At 44.9% G+C, this 17,566-nt stretch overlaps 1 protein-coding gene across 3 annotated transcripts in view; it reads right to left on the bottom strand.

The window, feature by feature from the left end:
* Positions 1-17,566, bottom strand: part of FAT3 (FAT atypical cadherin 3) — a 1,056,928-nt gene that overhangs the window by 58,489 nt on the left and 980,873 nt on the right. For all 3 annotated transcript variants that reach the window (XM_029602305.1, XM_029602306.1, XM_029602307.1), the window contains exon 22: positions 7,914-8,382. In XM_029602305.1, the coding sequence (XP_029458165.1) occupies positions 7,914-8,382 (469 nt within the window). The remainder of the gene's footprint in view (positions 1-7,913; positions 8,383-17,566) is intronic.

Raw genomic sequence — 17,566 nt, 5'->3', positions numbered from 1 at the left:
GTGCTACAGGAAATCATGAGGAAGACCGTGTAGGGTGCCTGGATTCAACTCCTGTGAGAAGCCCAGAGAGAGAGGGCATGGAAAGATGCCATGGCGAGCCAGGAGGGTGGCGCCATGGAGAACCTGGAGGAAGAATTCACGGAGAGCCCAGGGGGAAGTGCTATGGAGACTCCAGCGATGGAGGATACAGAGGAGCCAAGGAGGGGCCCTAAACCAGAAACTAAAAAGTATGCACAGCTGGTGATAGAGGCACCAGCACTTGTGGTTACCCAGTCGACCAAACAGGCAAAGAACTAAATTAAAGGACTGGGGATGTGCACGACGTGAACAGCACATGGAGTGGTGGTCATGATGCAGTCGAGTATAACCCTAAGAGAAGGGAACTAGGAGATCTTGGACTCTCCTGGATGGGCGCCAGGGCCTGATGGGTCCAAGCTGAGGGGAGGGGTATGTGAAGCAGTGCCCCAAGTGTTCCCCTATGTTCACGTGCAGAACCAGAGACTGGGGAATAAGAGCTGGGATACAGGTGGGAATAACCAGAACAGGTCAAGTCTCCGGGAGGAAGGCAGCTCCTGTATGCAATACTGTCCAAACACTGAGCTGAGACGAAGCAACACACTGTAATCAAAGAGTGTACACTGTCTGAGGAGAAGACAGTCTATGAAGTTATAATAAAGAGTTACTGTTTTAAGAAGCCTGGAGTCAGTCTAGTTTGACTCCAGGCCTGTGGGAATCACCGCTCATTCCCACAGGGATTAAGATCCCAGTTAATTCAGTAGTTAGGAACTTGGGGGTCTTATTTGATCCCCATTTAACTTTTAAACCACAACTACAGGCTATTTTAAAATTAGGATGTTTTAAATTAAGAACATTAAGTCACATGCACTATATTTTTGACAGAAGTGATTTTCGTACTCTAGTTTAATCCTTTGTATTATCCTCAGTTATTTCAATGCTTTATATACTGGACTCCCAAACTCTAGTATTTGTGTACCATGGATGTTACAGAACTCCGCAGCTCGACTGAAAATGAGAGGATCTCTTAGGGATCATGTCACAGCCATGTTGCCTGAATTGCACTGCAGAGCATCCAGTTTAAGATGTTAGTTTTAATCTTTAAAGCAATAAAAATCAGATGGCCCTAATTATTTAGCAAAACTTCTAAAACCCTATGTTCCAACCAGAACTTTTCGTTCCCAGGATATGGGCTATTTTATCATTCTTTCTTTCAAAACTATTCACCGTAAAGAAATTAGGAATCAAACGTTTTCTGTAATAGAGCCTGTAACAAAGAATGAATTGCCATCCTCACTGCAAGCTATTTTGGATATAAAGGTTTTCAGGAAAAAATTGAAAGCTCATTTGTTCTAGGAAGTCTTTGGTGATGCAGTCAGCAAATATGTCACATTATTATTTTAGACTGTGGTATTATGTATTATTTTTATATATTTTTAATGCAACGTGTTTTACTTTAATGTATTGTAAACTGTTTAGCTTGATTGGTTTATTGTAAGCGGGCTATAAATGTTTTCAAATAAATAAATAAATATTAATGAGCAATTTTCTAAAGGTTTTATGCATTTTAGTGAATCATACATCAGCTGAATACTGCATTGTAATGCACATGTTTAATACACTTTGATAAACAGGCCCTACAGCTGGGATTATTTTTCTGATGTGCATCACGCTGTATGCATCTATATTAAATTTCATCTGCCGTTCAGATGCCCTGTTACCCAGTCTTGCAAGGTCCTCCTGCAATTACTCATGGTCTGCTCATGTTTCAGCTATTCTGAATAATTGTGTCATCTGCAAATCTGATCCCATCATTTATTGCTTTCTTTCCCAGATCCCATCTAGTCCAGCTGTCACTGTGAAATGACTTCAGTCATGGACCATAGACACAGCTTCTTCTCAAACCCAGTGCACATGCAGCTTGAGTCTGACCAATAGGTAGCACCCTATGTTATAGCTACTTTCTTCCCAAGGACTATGAATGCTGCATCAACAGCATCTCTAGCCTTAACCAGACCAGGAACCAAGCTAACCAGGGAATTCAGATCTCTGGTGTCACTGAGCTTTGTCATCATGCCTGCTTACCAGACTGACATCCTCTGGCTCCTGGTGTTTGGCTTTTCCCCTCTTGCTGTCATCACAGGACATTATAAAAGCATGGTCCCAGTTATGGGAGGTGTGAAGCTCATCCTGCGGACTCTGTAGAAGCTGTGGAGGGGATGAGACCTTCCATATTTGTAGCCCCTTCAGCATTTTGTCATTATGTCTGCTTATCAGACCAAGGACCTGTGGTTCCCTTTGTTCAGTCTACCTCTCCCACTAATGCCATTGCAGGACATTATCAAAGCATGGTCCTGCAGTGAGCGCAGGTTACCCCTTTGGGAGGAGGATGGCGTTATTTTTTGTGGGTTTTGATGGGTTGTTAGAAATTGGTTGGGTGAGATTATTTATTCGTTGCCCCAGTAAGAGTAAGGGCGGAGGTATTATGGAGTGTTCTGGGGATATTAATGTACGCTATTTGTTTAATTTGTATGCAATTTATAAATTGCTTATTATTATGTATTTATGTAATTGATATTGTTTTCGTTACTGCACTGAACCACCCTAGATCCATTCTTTGGAAAGAGGTAGGGTATAAATAAAATACATACTCTCCAATGGATTCAATATTAAGATAAAATGTGCCCTCTGTGGATTCATGAGTCATTCTGGTCTGTTAAAATCAAGGGAGTTCACACCAAAAGTCATTATAATGAAACCATAAACTGTTTATATATATAAAAGGTTTAAGTAGGATAGACCAAAATATGCTTCTATGGCAGGGGTGGCCAACTCCGTTACACGACAGCCACAAACAAGCCAGATTTTTAGGATATTGACAATGAATATGCATGAGATAGATTTGCATACAATGGAGGCAGTGCATGCAAACCTATCTCATGTGCAGCGATATTCCATAGACTTCTATTGTGTAGCAACAGAAGCTTATTTTATGAAAGGAGTCTCTTCCACTGGACATATGCTTTTGATATACACTGATTTAGCATGTTATTTTAGGTTAGTGGTTCTCAATTCTGGTCCTTCAGCTCCCCAGGGGTTTTCAGAACACTAAAACATGCTAATTAACATGGTTTAAAGAACAAATAAATATGCATATTTATTTCGGATATCCTAAAAATCAGACTTATTGGGGAAAGGCCCAGGAACTAGAAGTACAAGCCCATTGTTTTAGGTTTTGCAAACCACCAGCTCCCTTATATTGAAAGACAAACCTCAGCAGACAAAAAGCCTATGTTACGCTCGCCGCCTGCGACATCTCCACGGTGCGGCCCTCTCACCTTTCTAAGCAACTTCCAGGCTCCAGCTCCCTGTCGCTTGCAGCAGTGGGTCGCCGGCTCCGACCTTGGGCTCCCGCCAGCGCCTCCGGCCCTGCTCCACTTCCCGGGACTTCCAGCCAGGATGCCTCCATCTGTCGGGCCTCTCCGCAGAGTTCATGGAGAGATGCCAGCAGCAGCGCCGAGCCCCTCCCTAGGCGCGCGCATCAGTAAACCTTTTAAAGGGCCCGCATGGGGAACCTGGTCGCAGACCCGGATGCTGACGTCAGATCCTTCAGCGTATAAATGCTCAGGCCTCGCACCATAGCATTGCCTTTGCAACAGGTCTCCTCGGCTCCCTGTTTGGTTCTGAGTATTCGTTGCCTCCGTGCTTCCTTGTTCCGTGTTCCTGATTGTCTCCAAGTTCCTGATTCCTCATCAGTCTCATCTGTCCTTTGATTGACCTCCTGGTGCCGACCTCTGCTACGTCCGACCTTGCCTGCCTTCTCCAAGCCTGACCTCTGCTACGTCCCACCTTGCCTGCCTTCTCCAAGCCTGACCTCTGCTACGTCCGACCATGCCTGCCTTCTTCAAGCCTGACCTTTGCTACATCCGACTTTGCCTGCCTTCTCTGTGCCTTGACCATTGCTATGCCTGACTACGCCTGCCTTCTCCATGCCCTGACCATTGCTACGGATGACCACGCTATAGACTCCTTTGTGTCCAGAGTTCTACGTTGCTTGCTATACCTTCTAATTGCCGCCAGCTCTCATTTAAATTTGACAGTGATGCCTGTGTCCCTATCCTCTGGACGTAGACTCCTAAGGCTCCGGTCTTTCTCTGCTCAAGCACCTTCAGTCAATCCTCGTTCCTTGGTGCTTGGGTTCCTATACTGGGACCAGTCTAGGATAGAACTACGCCACCTGCTGGCTGCTGTCTCTGGGCTGAACTACCTACCTTTGACGTTCAATCTCGAGGCCCGCCTAAGCCCTGCCGGCCCCAGCACCCAAAGGCTCAACCCGAGGGGAACGTCCAGTGGCCTCTAGCTTCAGCCCAATTCATCTGTGGACGGTGGGGACCCGTAGGCCCGTGCCTGCGGGTTGCGTCAACCCACCTCAGCCCAAAGATCCACCTCCAGCGCAACAGCCTATGGTAAGAAGACCTGGGAAAAATATCTGTACTTGGGCTGATGCTGAGATTAAAAGTTAAGTCCTTCTTTGCCTTAAAATAAATTTCAGGCCACACTATCAGTAAAGCCAGCCACCAGCAATCTTACCGTTATGAAAAGTAGGCTGCAATTTGTGGCTTTTCCTAGTCTTGGACACCGAATACAGTTCTACTTCACTCAATTTTAATTGCAAGTTCAGTTAAAATAAGAAATGTGGTTTGCAGAGTTCTTACATAAGGTAAGAGGCTGACTATGACATGCTGCACTGGAGTAGGTCATATAACTACTGATGTACATGCAGTGTGTACAGTTCATTACTAATGGAAGTCCTTCATTTACAGCCTGTGCTGAAGATCCTGACAAAAGAAACCCCAACAAAAACCCTCCTACTAGATTGATTTCTAAAACAGAGACAGTTGAAATCCCACAGAGGATCTGGCTCCACTTGCGGCTGTATTAAAAACCTTATAAAATTCCTGGTGTCTGTATTTCAGCAGCGCGTTGGTGTACATTAACAGGAGGGCGGGCATCGTCATGTTTAGAGTTATGAATCCCACATGCAGATCTGCTCTTTGCGAGCACAGTCTGACAGTTATTGATAAATTATAGCTCTGTACACAAGATTTATTACCCCAAAAATTAATAAATAAAAGATTTCCGTGTCCTGCTATTTCTACCACTTACAAGTAGTTTTGCTCTAGAAACAACCAATGAAGCAATTCATTCTGCTTTTTCTTCCCCAGCTTTGTCTGTTGGAGGATGCTGACCTACTTTATTGAAATGTGGCTGGAGAACTCGTTTCTCGAAAGTCACTACACCTATTCACAACCATGCCTTCATTTTCCTGAACGTCACTGGTTCTTTTGCTCTACTTCCTCAGATTGTCACTTTCTCTTTTTTTTTTTCAGGATACCTTTTCTTAATTGTTTTCTACACTGTCATTTTACTGAAAAGCCCTACAAAGCACAGTCAACGTGCTACGGCAGATTCCCCCTTTCTTTCAACACTAGTATTTTGGGTGGCTGCTAATTATTTGTTTTCACTGCTAGTCGACACTGTTGACGCCTTGCAATTCTAAATGATTTGGAGGTTCTTTTTTTTTGCTTGGAGGAAAATGGTTCTATTGGGAGCACAGACAGATATTTAACAGAGAGGAAAAGTCCCCAGACAGACTGCCAGAGCACTAAACATTCTGGATGGCGGACTCAAATACAAATACAGATTTTGTAAGACTGATTACCCTTAATTGACATTTCGAGAATCAATGAATCCAGTATGAGAATAGAAACTGGAGAAGGGGGTGGAATAAGGCAGACTGGATTCACTCATTGATCAAATGAAAATAGATTTCCTACAAAAGATTCAGATGCAATACAGGAAGGGGAAGCTTCGGAGTCTACACTGGAAGTTTTAAAGGCACAAGGTGATTCACATTAAAACATAAATCAACTCACTTTAGGGGCGAATAATCCATGGATTTAATGTTGGTAAAGGTGTTTCGAAACTCCCCCGCCCTCCCCCCCATGCATGAAGGTAAAAGTACACACAATAGTTCTTTGTGGATGGGGAAAAAGGTGCAGTGTTAGGACAGGGGGCGTGAAAGCGTGCACATAGGTTTCATTTTGATGTGCGAAGTACGCATATGAAAAGAACTCCTGTGAGGAAGACAAAAAGAACTCCAGGGTTAGAATAATCTAGCAAAACTGGAAGGAAGCCTTAAAAGCATGTAAAAAGGCATTTGGATCAACGGTGTGGAGGTGTGAATTTGACAGCACTAGGAAATAAGTCCTGGAAAGACAAATTGTCTAGACAAATGCAAAAAAATGCTTAGAGGGCACCAACAAGCATGAAAAGGAATGTGTTGTACAACTGAAGAGAGTTTCTTCAGAAGGGACCATCTTACAGCAAGGATATTGGATTAGCAACCTGAAAATGGACAAGGAGAGAAACAATGCCCCAGGAGGGCTACTTGTGGCTGGAACAGGCTGCTTGATGGAGATCCTGCACTGGGGGTTTCCCAAACTGCGGATCAGGATCCCAAATGCAGTCACAAAAGTTTCCACTGGGGGTCAATTAAATAGCAATGCTCTTCAGGTGCCAGCAGCAGCATTAGTAGGGGAAGTCAGTGTGGGGCCTATGAGCCAGCACACACAGGAAGCCTTGCACGTGGAGGGATCGGGGGCCTACTGTAGGGCCTGTGAGCTTTTGCTGGATCCGAGGCTCCACGCTGACTTTCATTACCAAAGCTGCTGCCACTTGCAGCTCACAGTCGGGCCTAGAACCAGCCATGAGGGGAGTTGAGGGCTCATAGTATGTGTAGGCTGGTGGAGATTGCCATTGCTCCTCTCTCCTCACCTACCATAGATAAAAATGTTGCCCCTCTCATCAGCCTATTTTCTCTTCCCACCAGTTGTCATCCACCATTGGCCTGGGTCCATAGGTATATGCTGCCACTGACCCTGGCCAGAGGGAATTTTAGAAAGCCTCTTTGAAGGTAGGAATCAAATGTAGGTTCGAGGGCTGGATTATTTACAGAAGGATTAGCTGTGGATGGTGAAAGAGAGAGAATGACAGAAGATTGAGTGGGAGGATGTAAGAGGAGCTGGTGGGATGTGAAGAAAGGGTTGGAAGGAAAGAGGTGAGGCTGAGAGGTAAGGAAGAGTGGATGGGAAGTAAGAGTGAGGAGGGAAGGGGTATAGGATAACAGGAAAGGGATTACAGAGGATCTGTTGGCAGTTATAAGAAGAGCTTGGGAATGAGACAGGATATGGAGGTGGGCTGTGTGGACGTGAAAAAGGCTGGAAGGGGTGAGGGATAGACAGGGGATTGGTGAAAGGAGCTGGGGGATAAGGGGGTTGGCTGGAGGGAAGGAGGTTTAAGAGGAAGTCCGTTGGAGGGGATGGAGGTTGAGAGAGGATGAGATGGTAGACATTGAGAGAGGGGATCAGAGTGGCGTGATATTTGGGATGGGGGGCGTTCTCCTGCTAAATTGTTTTGGTAGTCATTTGGGCTTATGTGAATGGAGTCACATCGGCTAAATGTTGGAGAAGCCCTCTCCTACATCAATATATGGATGCATTCCCGATGAGATGGTTGTCCTTCCTTTAATACTTTGCTGTGTGGGAAACAAATCTTTCAAATAAATAAATAAATAAATAAGTGCAATTTAAAAAATCTGAAACTGTAACTGGAGGTGAAAATTATATATGGGCATAAGGATCTATAGGCAGTGTAATGGCACTAATATAATGCTTTTAGTCAACCTCCCTTTACTGCAGAATGTTCTGTAATATTCTCATAGAAGGCGCATTTTGTAAATCCCGAATTACAAACATCTACCATGCTTTTCTGGCATTAGTTGTGAAACAATTTTCGAAGGCAAACAAAGCTCAGAAAAATGAAAGCAAGGGACTTACCACCAGATGGCACGCTAGTACAGCTTCCTCCGTTCTGGCAAGGATTCCTCTCGCAGGCATCGGGATATAAAACACAGCCCAGTTTTAATTCAGTCAGGCCAACTACTTCTGCAAAGCTGCTCCTCTTGTTCTGAAGAGGCAGCTCGTTGTTATTCAGGACAACCGAATCCAGGCATCCCTGGAAGCCGCCCAAGACCTGCGTGGCCCTTTTGTCAGTCAGGCTTCGGACATTCTCCACTTGCACCTGAGCTCCAAAATAGACAGAGCTATCCGTGCTCAGGGCCTGGAAGTAGAGTGGGGCCTTGCGACGCTCCACATAGCTGTCGTCCAGCGACAAGCTCGTGAAATTCCGATTCAGTTCCAAGAAGATAGAGTGCCAGTTTCCATCATTGACGCCTCTGCCAGAAATTCCCAAGATTCCAGGGCCACTAGCACAGTCCAGCTGGAACCACAGCTTGCCATCTACAATCTGTGAAGGGCAAAACATAAGAAACACATGGTTTAGTTATAGACCTTAAAAACAAAAAAAAAAGTGTTTTCAGATAGATATATATATAGATACACATATATTAATTCTCCCTGCTTGTCCGGTTAATCATCCTTCCGGATTTGGACTTACCTTTGCACAGCACTGTGTACGCTATTTGAGCAACTTAAATTAAAATGTGTGTGTGTTCTGCCCAAAGTGAACAGGACGCACATTTCTTTTTCAGGTAAAGTGTATTTTTTTAAAAAAGGCAAGGGACCTATAAAAACCTACCCCTACCCCAGCCTGGAAATCTAGGCACATGCAAGAGTAGTCGGGGGTCCCCCGTATACCATATGTCCTTCAAATAAACCACTTTATCCTTTATATTTCTAAAAATATTATCATATTGGGTCCTTCCTAAGCTTATGACCGTGGTACAACTATACACATATTACTCCATTCCATGAACGTCCCCCCCCTGCCATCAGGTCTGGGAATACTGGCTACCATGAAAACGATCTTCATATATTTTTTTTTTCACAGTGGTATTGATTCATCCAAATTTGTGACGTAGAAAGAAATTTGCAGAAAAATATTTTGCAACTTTAGTGAATAAAAATCGCATCCAATGCTTAAAAAAAGGCACCTCAGGAACAACCCTCATATGTGAAGGGACCCTCCTGAAGTCACAAATATCTAAAACTGGATGGAAGGCACTTAACATATTTTCAGTGAGATGTAAGCTCTTAATAAGATCAGCGAGCCAAAAATGCTTGTGCACGTGTCAATCACTGCGATGCCTCCTTTAAATACACTCAAAACTACAAACACAGCCCAAGTCAATGTTTCATTCCTGGTAAAAAAAAAAACAACAACAAAAAAAAAAAACCCGACATGGCTCTAAAAAGGAGACACATATGAATGCGACGCCGGGCCAGACCAAGGTCCGTGGAGCCTAACATCTTGTCTCTGACAGTGGCCGCTTCAGGTCACAAGTACCTGCCAGGTCCCAAAAAAGTAGAACCGTTTCTTGATGTTCACTCCCTGGCCAGGTCTGGATTTGTCAAAAGGCATAACAGGCCTGCGCCCAGGGTGGAAAAATCCTGGTGGGGGGGGGGGGGGGGCAGGCTGGCTGACGATTTGCTGCCTTTCACTGTGCAGAGAACAACCCTCTGTTTCCTAATCCCACGCAGGGCGCAGGGAGCAGGAGAGAAGAAGGAGTGAGCTTGCAATAGATACAGCAAAAAGGGAACCATTCTGGGAGATTAGGAGCGTCTGAGAGGTGGTCATTGATGGGTGGGAAGAGAGGCTGGGAGATGAGAGAGGGATCGGCTGGGCAGTGTAAATCTGTGTGTGTGTGTGTGTGTGTGTGGTGGGGGGAAGATGGGTAGGGGGCAGGGTTTGTGTGTATGTGAGAGAGAAGGGATTGATGCCAAGTGCGTAAGTGTGTGGGTGGGATAGAGAGGAGCAGGACACTTCCCTCCTCTCCTCCCCACCCACTGTAATTCAGATCCTCTCTCCTTTGATCTTGGATTCTATCCCCAAAATGCTGGAACCACTCTTCCTTCCTTCCTTCCTCTCCCTTCTGCCCAGATCCTAGAACCCACTCCCTCCTTCCTTTCCCCAGCCCAGATTTGTAATTTTCTTCATCTCCCATCCTCCCCATCCCTAATCCTCTTTCCTTCTCACACTCCTCCCCCTTTCTCCTCACCCCATGTCTGATCCTCCTCCTTTCCTCTTCCCGTCCCTGAAGTCTCCTCCCTGTATTGATACTTGAGATCACTTTTCTTCATCCAATAAAAAATAAAATGAATGATACTAATAAATATATTGTAAAGCTAATTTATTTGTATAAAGCAATATAAAAGATCAAAATGCCTGCCAATTTGCTTCAGAATTTTTAAATTTTTGCCACAGAATCTACCCCCGAGCTGCCACAGGAAATTAAGGGACTTTGCCTCAGACCTCCTGCTCCCTGTTGTCCAACCTTGGGGAGGGTGGGAGGAGGGGCGAGCAGAGGGGGTAACAGAGGTCAACAGTGCCTAGGGGCACCAAAATCCTACATCCATCTCTGTCCCTGGCTAATAATTGTTTATGGATTTTCCTTCCAGGAACTTAAGCAAACTTATTTTCAACCCCGCGCTGCTCGTCACCTTGATTGACCACGTCCTCTGGCAACAGATTCCATAGCTTGATTGTGTACAGAGTAAAAAAATATCTTGCTTTAAATCTGCCAGTTGCTACTTTCATGAAGTGTCCTCTTGTTTTAGTATTATTTAAAAGGGGAAATAATTCAGAGAACTACAATAGCAAGGACAAAAGATAACAATTGAAGAATGAGTAATAAATTGAGAGAATGTAAGTATCTTAAGACAACATACTATTATGTGAGAATTTTGCATCATAATTCCTGTACTAATAACCTAATGTCCTAGACCTTTAGTTAATATGTATTAGAACATCTCAGTAGATTTATATTAATCCCTGTTGTGTTGATTTATAGAATTAACGTTATTTTTGTAAACTGTTGTGATCTTCATTTGGAACGACGGGATATAAAATGTCTAAATAAATAAGTATCTGTTCCACCCACTTATGATTTTATAAAGTTCTATCATATCTGCAAGCTGAAGAGCCCTAACCTGTTGAGCCTTTCTTCATAAGAGAGCCATCCCATCCCCTTATTAATTTAACAGGTTTATATTCCGCAACGCCCAATAAATTATTGTTTAATGCGGTTTAAAAACAACACTCATAAAACTAGTGACTTTATCATTCATCTGTACTTTTCTAATTTTACTATGTCTGTTTATGAGATGGTGCTACCGGAGCTGCATGCAATCCTCAAAGTGTGGTGCCACCATGGATTGATACAGAGGTATTATGATATTCTCCATTTTATTCTCCATTCCTCTCCAAATATTTTCTAACGTTCCATTTGCTTTTTTTTTGGAGCACTGCCACACGCTGAGCTGAGGATTTCAAAGTATTGTCCACAAGGATTCTGAGGCCCTTTTTCTGGGTTTTAACAGGAAGCCCAGCATTTCACTCTGTGCTTTACTCTGTACCTGTCCAGACTAAATTACATCTTCATTTAGATGCTCAGTATCCTATTCTTGCAAGGTCCTACTGCAATCCTCACAATGTGCTGCTGTTTTAACGACTCCGAATAATTTTGCATCATCTGCAAATTTGATGGTCTTATTTATTACTTCCTTTTCTAGGTTATAAATGAATTTTCAAAAACATTTATATGCATAAAACTCGGTTTCTATGTGAAAAAGTATATGTAGAAGAGATTCCGTACATAAAGCATTCCAGGGGGAGAGTTGAGGGCAGGGATAACATTTACATGCATGCTTTTGAATTTTGAAAGTACGGGCGTAAATTTGCCTGCACACATGCGCACCTACTAACAAGCAGGTGCAAACTGTGCGCGTATGTTGTGCACCTTTCCGTGTGTTCCTGCAAATTTTCAAAGCAGACATTCATACATAGTAATGGTTCAACCCTCAAGTTCTTTTCGTAAGATTTAACCACAAATTTTTTGCAGCAAACCAATTCTCAAGTTCTGAACCACCCCACCAGCAGACGCAGCTTCTGCTATCCGCGCTCCCTTGGGAAGTTAAACACAATGCTATAATGATTAGATTTATGCAGAAATGCAAAAAGGAAGATGAAGAAAAAAATGTCTTATCCTCTTTACATAATTTTTCCTTGCCTAACCAGCTGCGCTGTACTTCAAGGAGGAACAAGACCTTCACAAACATATGTACGCTTTTATTACAGTGAAGAAGACAACGCAGGTTGTCTTGACAGCTCAGCACGGACTATAGAGAGGAATGCATAACAGGAAGAGCAGGATGAGAGTGAAGGGATACTTATCATAGAGTCAGACATCCTCAGCTTTCAACACATCTCAGCCTGAAACAGGCAATACTGCAGGAAAGGCACATTACAAACTGGTTAACTACAACATATATATATATATATATAATATATATATATCACTTACATGATACTGATGAAAAACCTGAAATAAAGAGCTTTAATATAAATGTTTTCTATATTAAAAATTCTAAGGGGCTCCAGGCTACACATAGCCACATTCACCTGGAGTTGCAGGTGGTGGGGCCACTAACGCAGGTTTCCGGGAGAAAGAGAGGAGTGGTGGCCAGCAGCAGAAGAAAAAAAAAAAAGGAGTGACAGCAGGAAAAGGGCTGGTGAGGTTGCCAGACCACCATCAGTGACAGGAAGCAGCTATGGTGAGAGGGGAGGAGGGAGCAGGAGTGGAGGCAGGATCAACTGTGGGGCCAGCCTCAGAAAGGCTGACGGGGTTTCTCAGGTCCCACCAGTGGAAGGAGGCGACCCAGAGAGGGAGAAGAAAGTGAGACAGAAGAAGAGAGCATTGGGTTGAAGGGGCAAGGCCAGATAAGTGAACCAGCGTTGGATGGGAAGGGAGAGGAGAAGAAGGAAAAGACTGGCGTGCAAAGGGAGACAGGGAAAGAGTGCAGGTACACACACACACACCTCACATCCCCTTCCACATTAATGCACCAAACCCTTACCCCAAAACCCCACATGGATCCCATCATCCACGACACACACATCCCACATATACTGTCACTCCAGTACACATATCCTACACACACCTTTCCCTTATACACACATCTTACAATGCACCATCACCATCAACCCCAACACACACACACACATCCCATTCACACACAGTGACCCCCCACACTCTCTCATCCTATACACAGCCAGACACCAACCCTCCCCCATCACACACATACACCACCACCACCTCTGACACATACTCAAAACATCACCAGATCTGGCACACGTACTACTGCCTCCCCCCCATAGCCAGGGGTGAGGAGAAGGGAGGAAATTGGAGAGTTTGAGGTAGAAAGAGTGTCTCCAGCCATATAGACCCCTGACGCCCAGCCCCTCCTATACCACTCACACCCCCCACCCCCCAACACTTATACCTCTAACTACCCCACACACTAACAGTGAACAGAGGGGAAAGAGTGGGTGCACCCCTTCACCTCCACTCACATTCTGCACCTCGCAAACTCCCCCCCCCCATGCACACATCACCCCAAACTATACTATCACCTCCTCCTCCTCATACAAACTGTTGCATCCATCGGTCCTCGACGGCTTCACCCCGTTTGCCTCACCTTATTCACGGCTCCTCCCGCTTACCTGGGCAAGATGGCTACCACCGCGTCTACAAGCCGACCTCTCTGGCGTCCCCAGAACGGCTATGGTGCAGCCTCCCGCTATTGCTCCTCCCAGATTCCTACTCGGGTGTGCGTGCAACCCACATCTTTGTACCACCCTTGGCGCGAACCTCGAGGGCGTTCCCTCATGCTGACGTCACGCCATCCGGGTATATTACCTTCACTCATTTGCTAGCTCCCCGAGTTAGCAAGGACTCAAATCTGTTCTTGTCTACGCTACTCTGCCGCTTCCGTGCTGCCGCAGGAAGCTCTCTCTCTCTGACCTTCAGGGTATATGCTAACCTGGGTACCCACTTCTCGGGGGCCCTCTGCTTTATTTCAGGTGCCTTACAGGGAACAGGTACTCTCTCCTCGAGGGCCTGCTCTCCCTGCCTCGGTGCCTGTACCTTCTACAACTGACCTGGTGGAATCGCATATCAACAGCAAACACCTACTGAGTATAACAGTCTATCTCATCCACAGTATCTCCTCGCTGGGAGATCTACTGCGGAACCTCCTGACGTCATCAAGGAGAGAAGGGCTCCCTCTGCCGAGGTCCCTGAGATTGCAACTACGAGACTGCCTCACTACTGCCACCTCTGGTGATTTACTTCAAGCTGTGCAATAAAAGAACTCTTGTGTTTGTGTAGTACGAGTCTAGCCCAGTGCTGTGGCTCCTCATGGGGCTCCTCCCCATGGGTGTGGTCACCTCCACAGCACCCAAGGATCCACAAACACACATAATTACAACACATACATACATATGGGTGTTGAAAGGGGGAGAGAATGCTCTTACCCATACAGACATACCCCTTATATACAGGGGAGGGGAACAAAGTGCACACAGACATCTCATTTACACCACTAGCTCTCCCTCTCCCCCTCCCTCCATCCCACCTACACCATCAGCTACCTCCTCCTCCCCATACATACAAACACACACACAGGTGAGAAGATGTGGACAAAGTGAAGAGGCAGAAAAAATGCCCCAGTCATATAAACCCACCCTCCAAGACTCCCCCTTCTTCTCCTCGCACATCTCATCCACATCCCCCTATGCCATACATATTTGGGAGGCGTAGGAAAGGGCTACAAAGTGGAAAGAGGAAAGTATGCACTCACCCGGCCACTCCTCCTTCCATGTTACCACCACCTACTGACGCTCCCCCTCAATTCCACCCCCTACACAAAGGTGAGGAAAGAGGACTGCCGTCCATGCAAGCCCATGGTGGCCGGGGCATGGGGATAAAGTTGAGAGAACAAGGGGGGCCACATGGAGAGTGTGAGGGGGGAAAATAAACACACACATACCACTACCCCGTCGCCCAAACACTCATACAGGGGAGAGGAAGGGAACAGCTACAAAGTGAAGAATGTGAAGGGGAGGGGAGGAGGACATGGTATATACGCATCTCTCCTACACCACTAACCCCCTCCCTCCTCCCCTCCCACACATTCCCCCATCCCCCTCCTCCCCCCCCCACACAGGGGAGAGGAGAGGGGGACAAAGCAGAGAGAGGTGGAAAAAGTGCCCATATCCATAATGCCCCCCCCCACACCTCGTCTCCACCATTTCCCCCCACCCTTGCATACACGTGGTGGGGGCGAAAGAGAGGGTATAAAGCGGAGCGTGTGAGGGGGAAACTGTGTGCAACACACCCTGTCCCACACCACCACTCATCCTCCCCTCCACACCATCACCACCTACCTACACTGCCCCCAACCCTACCCCCACTCCCTCCACACCCACCTATAGAGGTGAGGAGATGGAGAAACAGTATCCCTACCCATACACCATTGGGGATAGGAGAAGGCTACAAAGTGGAGAATGAGTGAGTGAGTGAGTGAGTGAGTGGGGAACAAAGTGGAAAGGGCAAGGGGGGATATGGGTATCGAATGGAGATTACGAAGGGGAAAGAGTGTACTACCCCCACACCTAAACTACTACCCTCCCCCCCTACACACATAGGGGCAAAGTGAAGAATGCAAGAGGAAAAGGTTGCCCCCAGCTGTACATGCATACATCCCCCACTCACTGCCCACACCACATAACCACCACCCTCTCACCCCTTCTACACACATTCCCCCACTGGTGGGGTTGGTGAGTGAAGCAAGCAGGGACGCAGCCCTTAGTGTTTTGTATATTTCTGGTGGGCGTTGTTACTTTTCATGTAACCAATTACCAAGACAACAAACAAAAACACACAACTAGTGAGGCATAATAGCCTGAGAATTTGAGATAATGCTCTGTATCAATGTTTCACAAACCAGCCCTGGAGATACACGAAGCTTGCTTTTCTGGATAGCCACAATGAATATGCATGAGGTTAATTTGCATACACTGGTCTCCAATGTATATAATTTGATCTCATGCATATCTATAGCTTGCAAATCACAGTAGGCAGGTGTGCCTCTAGGAGGGGACTGGGAACCATGGTTCTATATCTATTAAAATTTAATATATAAACACATCACAAACATCATAAGATACAAAATACATGCAATCTAGGATAACCAGATCTATTGATCTACTGTACAAATTGCTTTCTTGCCATTTCATTTTGATGATTTATGATTTTAATTAAGCAGCAGTTCTTTAAGCCTGATGTGTGCAGATTCTACTAATTGATCTGAGTGTGCATCAAAAGTCAAATATACTTGTTTAAGTATAGATATTTGGAAAAGCTATGTTGTCTTTTAAAGATCTCATATCTGAGAGTGCCAAGACCCCCAAGTAATCCAAGAAGAAAACAATTGCCTGGCATAGACATGTACCCATACAGAATAACTGTCATTGCACAAAGGAGGATAATCTCTCTTTTGAATTGCATGGAAAACCAGGGCACTAATATGGATTCAGATTCTATCCCTGCTTCATAATAAAGTTCTTTTGGCTATTTCATTCCTTGTATGTAATAGTGCATCCCAGTAGATCAAAATTCTACAGAGAGCTCATTATCTCAGGGGCAGATATATCCCTGCAATAAATCTATTTTATTGTGTGCAATTGTTTATATGTATTGCTCGAACAAGGTAGGGATAATACTACAGCAGGTATTTTTTTCAAGACAAATTGTACGGTCTTTATAGAGTCGGACCCAAAAAACAAAGCGGTAGCCGATCCAGTGAGCTGTGTAACAGTGACGACAATAGGAATCGGATGATAACAAGCCCTTTATTAAAACGCCCGACTCTGGCCGAGTTTCGCTCCCTTGCACAGAGCTGCCTCAGGGGCAATTCATTTACCAGGCTTGATTTGATCAATGCAGAAAATATCGTATTGATTGTATGGTCTCTAGCGTGGAAGTTATAGAAGCCTTCTTAACCAGCGTTACCATTGTGCATGCAGAGCTTGAGATCAATGCGCTCAGAATATAAGTTGTCATGTACAGAACGTTTTGACTTCTAAGCAGCTATTACGTAGCAATACTATGCTGATTAGAGAAAGTCTATTCGAGTGAGAACACATCGGCACCGAAGGTACAATCAATACGATATTTTCTGCATTGATCAAATCAAGTCCTGGTAAAATGAATTGCCCCTGAGGCAGCTCTGTGCAAGGGAGCGAAACTCGGCCAGAGTCGGGCGTTTTAATAAAGGGCTTGTTATCATCCGATTCCTATTGTCGTCACTGTTACACGGTCTTTATAGAGTGCCACATTGTATACACTTTCTTTTATTTTATTTGTTTTAAAAGATTTGTAACTCAAAACCTGCAAAGTTTGGTGCGGGTTATAATTAACCTACCTAAAAACTCAGATGATACAACATATATTTTAAGACATGAGCGTGATCTATCAGTAGATTAACAAACACGATGAAGAGAGTCTGAGAAGATCGTCGTCTCAGTGATGGTAAATAGATGATGATCAATCGATACCAACTATTTAGATCAGGAGCCAGGATAAGTCCGACCAAGATGTCACCGACAGTGTACTTCTATAGCCTGTTTG

This window comes from Rhinatrema bivittatum, chromosome 5 (assembly GCF_901001135.1).
Source record: "Rhinatrema bivittatum chromosome 5, aRhiBiv1.1, whole genome shotgun sequence".
Classification (NCBI taxonomy): Eukaryota; Metazoa; Chordata; class Amphibia; order Gymnophiona; family Rhinatrematidae; genus Rhinatrema; species Rhinatrema bivittatum.
The sequence above is the reverse complement of the archived record's forward strand: the minus strand, read 5'-3'. Positions and strand labels throughout refer to the sequence as shown.